This window comes from Pterocles gutturalis, unplaced genomic scaffold, assembly GCF_000699245.1.
Source record: "Pterocles gutturalis isolate BGI_N339 unplaced genomic scaffold, ASM69924v1 scaffold28552, whole genome shotgun sequence".
In the NCBI taxonomy this organism is placed as follows: Eukaryota; Metazoa; Chordata; class Aves; order Pterocliformes; family Pteroclidae; genus Pterocles; species Pterocles gutturalis.
In genome coordinates this window covers 38,750-45,939 of record NW_010113693.1, presented here as the reverse complement: position 1 = coordinate 45,939, position 7,190 = coordinate 38,750, and the positions used below count along the sequence as shown (strand labels likewise).

The 7,190-nt window shown below is 42.3% G+C and overlaps 1 protein-coding gene across 1 annotated transcript in view; it reads right to left on the bottom strand.

The window, feature by feature from the left end:
• TRIM71 (tripartite motif containing 71, E3 ubiquitin protein ligase) overlaps positions 1 to 6,544 on the bottom strand; it is a 12,182-nt gene extending 5,638 nt beyond the window's left edge. The window contains 1 exon segment of the mRNA XM_010074599.1: positions 6,383 to 6,544. Coding sequence (XP_010072901.1) covers positions 6,383 to 6,496 — 114 coding nt within the window. The 5' untranslated portion in view covers positions 6,497 to 6,544.
• Between the last annotated feature and the right edge of the window lie 646 nt (positions 6,545 to 7,190).

Below are 7,190 nucleotides of genomic sequence, written 5' to 3'. Positions count from 1 at the left end.
AAAAGGAATCCCAGCCAGTAAGCTGGCCTCATCAGGGGACCAACTTAAATGCCTCTATGCAAACCCACGTAGCATGTGGAACAAACAAGGAGTTAGAGATGTGTGCACGCCTGCAGGTTTACAATCTTATTGGCATCACTGAGACATGGTGGGATGGGTCCTACAACTGGAGTGTCAGAATGGAAGGATGCAGGCTCTTTAGGAAGGACAGGCAGGGGAGACAAGGAAGGAGTATGCACTCTATGTCAATGACCAACTGAAGTGCATGGAGCTCTGCCTGGGGATGGAGGGAGGAGCTGACCAAGAACTTATGGGTCAGGATTAAAGCAAAGACAGGGACAGGTGACATTATAGTGGGGGGTCTACAACAGGTCACCCAACCAGGAAAACCAAGCAGATGAGGCCCTCTATAGACAGAAAGGAGCAGCCTCACACTCCCAAGCCCTGGTCCTCATGGGGGACTTCAACCACCCTGATATCTGTTGGAAGAACAACACAGCAGGGCGTAAGCAATCCAGGAGGTTCCTGGAATGCGTTGATAACTTCCTTCTCCAAGTGATAGAGAAGCCAATGAGGAGAGGTGCTATGCTGGACCTTGTTCTCACCAACAAGGAGGGGCTGGTGGGGAATATGAAGCTCAAGGGCAGCCTGGGCTGCAGTGACCATGAAATGGTAGAGTGACGATATCAGGGTGTTGATAGTAACTTCCTTCTCCAAGTGATAGAGGAGCTGTTGTGGGTTTGACCCTGGCTAGCAGCAAAACACACAACCACTCCCTCAACCTCCCTCCTCCCTGGCACAGAGGAGAGAAATGGGTAAACTCCATCCAAAGATGGGAGGGAAGTATAATTTTTTTAGGCATTAAATTCCAGTATTTAAGTTTGCTAGTCTAAGTTTTCCAACGAAGGTGCAAGCCTATCAAGAGAAAATTCAAACTTGAAAGCAAACTTTGTTTTCTTCAGAGGCATCCTTCAGTATTTGAGGTATGAACAGACTACAGGTAATAGCTAAAGAACCTTAAATATACACTTCCCTACCTCAATATGGAGGATTTCCACTTTGAACACTAAGGAAGTTAATCCTATTTAGAGGGGAAAAAAGCTTTGAGATGCATATTCTCTGGCAAACCCTCTCTAGCTTTTAAAACCACATTCAATACAAAAAAACTTAAGGAAATCTTTCCATATCTCAAGTTAGCCCTCTTCTGCTAAATGCTGAAGGTGTTCCATCCATAAATAGCTTGTTTTCAGTTTCTTATAGTAACAAAAAGATAGAGGGATTGTTTCAAAGACCTTTTCCAATTACTTATCACTGTTTCAGAGCAGGACAAAACAGCCAGCTTTCTCCAGCATAAAGAACGGCATATAAACTTCCTAATGTTCTTATACTAATTACTTGTAAGACCCTATACAAACTATAGGTGCAGTAAAGATATGATTAATAGGCTCAGCAGTGGCTTTGCAGTAATATTGGTGCAGCTATAGCACAAATCACAGTAGTTGGACCAACTTAAAGGCTTCCACCCAAACAGTCTAACACAATAGGAAATTCTCACTTAAAGAAAAATTCTCATATGAATAGAATTTTAAAAGAAGCTTTGATAGAAGGAAGGCTAGAGGCCAGGTTAACTTATGTCAGAAACCAATTAACAATCACTTTGGTTTGTACAGCAAGAACCGACTTTTTGCCCAGAATTTTAGACAGAGCAGTAGTTTAGACAGTGACACATGCCAAATCCATCCTTCCTTGAAAACAATCTGCTCTTATGTTACACTAAGGAATGCTAAACACTAAAACACAACAAGAACTAAAAGTACAAAGAAATTCAGCCTCTGTTGATATAAATCCTAGATTAAGAAAAGCACAATTGACTCAATTTTGTTTACAAAGCCTCATTTTAAATTCTCAAACCTGCAAGCCTGGCTTCAAAGCCAGGAACAAGGGTGCCTGAGCTAACTTGATGTGACAATCACAGAATGATCCCTTGCAGCACAGCAGTGCCATCCTTCTCCGGTATCGACCTCCCGGCAGCACAGATCCATATGGCAACCCACAGGGAAGCTTCCACTGAAGGGCAGCGGCTCAAGGCAACGGATCAGCTTCCTCCTCTGGCTGGCCAAGTTTCTTACAGTACCTCCCTCCCCCCTCCCTTGAATAAAACTTTTAATCTACTTCATACCACCTACCGATAACTTGGGAGAGAAGAGCCATTGCCGTAATGGCTGACCACCAGCTCCTAAGCCTTTCATGCTGATAGATAAGAGAGTGGCTCCCTCTATTTTCTGCACATGACCAGTTATCACTACATTAATTTAAATGTAGAAGCCTGCAGTGGCAAACGTTCCTGCAAAAACAACTATAGGCTCAGCTAGGAAAGAACTTGTTTTCAATCAAAACCACTTTTAAGACAACTGACATAAATAGATCAAATTGTATTTTAACATGTTCACCTGGAAATTGACTCTAAGCAGGAATAAGCACTCAAGGCTTTACTGTCACACGAGTGCATTGGATTACATGCACAAATACATACATATATACAATTACACACATATAGATGTATTTTAAGAACATGACATTTTGAAGAAGCCATCAATCTTTCATCATAACAGATTTACGTTCAGTTTGTGGCCCCGTCCTTGGAAAAAATTCTGAAAGATGACAGCTAAGTGTGCACGTTCGTGAGATAAAATAAGGCAGCAGGACAAGCTCCTCCATATAGAAAGACAGCAGTCCTGCTTCTCCCCAATTAATCTAATGTCAACTTTGGCTTTCATACCATCCTGTGAATCAATTCAACTCTCTAAAAAGGCTAGAAAAGCACCCCAGCAAGGAGCATAGCTTTCCACTGAGACAAGAATGAGGTCCTACAAGCAACTGAGTTGGGTGTTTCTGCTCCATTCCCTGGCACCATTGACAGTGCTCGAAGCACTGCAGTGAACCAGCCAGAGGGGCCGATGTAGCCAAAAAATAATCCTACAGAAAGGTTACCCTCTCAGCTGGATCAGCTCACCAGTCAGGCACACACGCACAAGTTCTTGTGTTAGGGACAGGCTTAGAAATGCATGATCCAGGCCAGGATCAGTGCAGCACAGGGAAACAGAGGAAGCTTTCCATTGCTGCAGAACCTCACTGAGGAAAAGAGCAAGCCTCTTGCTGCCAGGATTACTATTTCTTACAGAGGAGTTCACATCCTTTGAAAAGTGAGGTTTGGACTTTTCAGGAGTGACAGACTAGATCAAGCTTCAGTGGATCAAGAGGCTGAAATGTAACCCAACTCACAGCACTCACCCCCCCCTCCCCCGCCCCCCCAAGTCTGAAAAACAATCTTTCCTCCAAAGCAGCAGGAAGAGTTTAAATAAACATTTCTTCCTAAAAGCCTTCAACTTTGGTTAACCAGATACTCTCCAGCCAGTTGACTCATGGCTTGATTTCCTCTCCTGCAATGCCCTTCAAATTCCACCTTTTCCCCTTTACTCTCAACTTCCCCTCCTCATTCATCCTCAACATCTCATGTCAGAGAGCTATCACTTTCAGAGCCTTTTAAGAAAGAGTTATAGTACAGCAGCATGCATCAGTCCCACGAAGAAGTGTTACTACACCATGTTACTTTTCAAGCCTCATAGAGCTTCAGTCTACGTTCCTCATATTGCAGCTTGTACTGGCATTTAATTCCCTGTTGACTAGTTGTTTTTGAACTTTTAACAAAAGCACTCAAGACAACTCCTTTAGAGTCTAGTAACTTCAGAGTTTGTTTTAAATTCATGCTGACATGCTGTCTCCTCCCTAAAATAAATATACAGCTTCACAGCTGTATCATCCCAAGAAAAAGGAAAGCTCTGCTCCACAAAAACTTTCTTATGCAGCAGGCTCACTGCATCAGCCTTTGAGTCAGGCACCTCTGCTTTTAACTGCATCTCTTCTAGTTGTTGCTTAGGTAGCAGCTGTATGGAGTTGTGCAGTCTTCCCACTCCTGCATACACACACAGAGCACCACCTCAACTTTATCACTGATCCACTTGCTCACTACACCCCTTTTTCTGTACAGCAGTTCAGATTAAAAAGCCTACTAAACTAATAAGACAACTCAGTTCTTGAAAAGCATGGTTCATTTTAGAGAATCTTTACACAAGCTGCCCAGTTAACACTTCAAAGACAGCGTCTTAACTTGGATGGGCTGTAGTTAACCAGAGCAAAACGGGATAAACTAAGTTGAGCTGAGCTCCTTGTTTGAGTTACATGAGCATAGCTAGCACCATCCACCCTTTATGTGTACCATCATAAAGCAGTCAGCTCACTACAATGGTAGGAGCCTCCAACACAACAGCCAGAAGAAAACAGGGGAGGAATAAGCACAGTAAATCCAGTAGCAAGCAAGCAAGCACAAAAGCATTTATGCAACAGTAGCAGAGTGGTACTCAATGATATTCTGCTAGTTTCTACTCTAAAGAGTCAGTCTCTTCTTAGATGATTCATCTGCACCAGTTAAAGGATTAAGAGCCCGGGAGGCCAAAAGCAGTAATGTAATTACTAACAGACAAGCCCTTGTCTAGGACAGCCTGGAGAAATTCAGAACACTGCACCAGTGAGGTTCTTTAAACTAGTATAATCCTTTTCTTGCTCATTTTGGGGACATGTTAAATGTTTCAGTATGGATAGTGCTAAAGAGCCTTACGATCCAATTTGAAACCAATCTCATAAGAAGCTAAGGCTTGCAGGATTCTGTCTTAAGAGTTTTAAGCTAGCCATCCAGCTCCAAAAATTTGGTGTTTGCTGTTCTGTTGTTAACAAGTTAACATCACAAGCTAAAGGGAGACAACAATAGTTTAATATCTATACCATCATAACACTTATTTCATTCCACAGGTGAAAAGACTTAAGGACAGAAAAATTAGCTGCTCCTGTCCCACTGAACAAGCACACTTAAGAGTTATACCTTCCTGAGAGGCTAAAACTTATGGCTTATTGTCACTAACCATTGAGGCAGAAAAATTGTCCCATCACAGAAAGGGACCCAACTTCAAAACAGCCAGTCCTCAATACAAGCCCTGCATCTAGTAACCTGCCCAGAGTACACAGGAATTCCGTAGCACTGCAGAAAAGTGAGCTAGGAGAGACTGAAGGAGTAGTCACTGCCAACAACAATGGAAGAGATTTAACAGATTTTATTTAGTAAGAAAATTTAAGAGACCCACTAAATCCTCATGTACTAGAAAAACAATGATGGGCAGACAATGGGTTTGTTTGGGTTTTTTTAATTATTGTTTGTACCATGCATATGCCCGGAAAGCACACCCAATTCAAAAAGTAAGTTTACTTCCTATACTTGGCATTCTACCAGTGTCTACTCAAAAAACAAAAAAAAACCCCAAAAAACCCCCCCAAAAAATCACACAACACACACAAACAAAAAAAAAACCAAACAAAAAACCCGCCACCTTATTAGTTGAATCACATAGAAGTGCTGAGCTTCAGAATATGCAGCTCAAATCTAGAGCATTTGAAGCTAACAAAATGAGAAGATAGTAGTGTTCAGCGTAGCTTCCCACAATGCTTTCCCCACCCAAAGTGTCTTTATACAGGCAAAACTACTGCAGTATCATGTAACAGTTACTGCTAGATACTATTCAGCAAAAGTAACTACCTACATATCCCCACAGGTTACTTCCCTAGGTACATTTCCTCTGTAGTTTGAAGCACTGTACTACCTTCCTTCCAGACCTTGCCTGGTATTTCTATTTGCATTATAAAACATAGCTGAGGTAGAATGCAGTAACAGTCAGTTATAGCGTCCTTCTGCGTGTGCAGAGTAATCCTTCTACGAGGTAGAATGCAGTAACAGTCAGTTATAGTGTCCTTCTGCGTGTGTAGAGTAATCCTTCTATAGGGATAGCTCCACATCCTTTGCCCAGGCAGGCTAGAAGATTCACACTAATCTAATCCAACGGCTGATTAGTATTTTGTATTTGGTGGCAACACTGAAGACCTAACCAGAGTCATAAGTAGTTACAGTGCTAGATGCTGTACAGGCAAGAAAGACATATGAAAATAAGTCTCAGCTGTAAAAACAAAACTAGGCTCAGCACTGCTATACAAGATCAGAACTTTCTTCAAAATACTTCATGCTCAAGTGCGTTTGTACAGAGCTTATATGTATTGTGATTCACATGACAGGATTATGCTGCAAGAATGCAATTCATATAACAGCACTTTTTTTTTCAGCTCCACAGACACTTCTATCAGAGATCCGAGAGAACAGAAGGAGTGAGAAGACTGACAGCAGCAGCAGAGACCTTTTTGCCTTGACACCTTGCCCTGTAACAGGCAAGCTGTGGGGAAAGAAGTGAAAGAAAATCAAGTACTCAAGTTGGGAGTATCTTACTTGAATAGCCTGTCGTCCTTGCTGAGCATCTGCTAGGAGCTGAATGGTGAGAGTCCTGGAGTCCTGGAGGGCATCTTGGAGGTAGATAAAGCTGTGACCCACATGTCGTCCCATGGTACATTCCCGACATATGGGGACAGAACAGGTATCACAGTAGAAATGCAGTACCTAGAAGGGAAAAGAAAAAAAAAATCTGTATCGCTGTCTAACGAATAATTAAAGAGAAATGGAAAAAAATCCAACAGCTCAGCTACAAAAAAAACATAGCCAGAGGCAGTAGCCATAGGCAAAGACTTCACAACAGTTTCTCCACAGAGGAAAGACCTATTCCTCCCAGTAAGCTCCAAATCATATTCTATAACAGTTAGATGGAAGTGTCATTGTTTTCTTTGCAATACAATACTAGGAAGAACATCCACAGCAGCTCCTCTTAAGAGCGGAAGCCATCTGCCAACGCTTGCAGACTGGAGATGTCATCTATGGCAAGTTTCAGGTGAAGACTTTTCCTGCATACACAAACACCACATTCTCTTATAAGTGGGTCATGTAATAATCACTGCACTGGAGAACTGCAGCACCAGCACACTTGCTTCCCACAACGGGGAAACAAATATGCATGCCGAGAACTATCCTCTTAGTTTTTCAAAATATGCAAATCCCTTATGTTCAGGGTAGTGACAACATTCAGCAAGACTCCCTTCTGCCACTCCCAACAGCAAAGCAAAACACCTTTGCTATGGCACAGTGTTTCTATGCTAGCAATACTTAGAGATGGAAGAGAACAAGACTGGGACATTATCATGCCCAG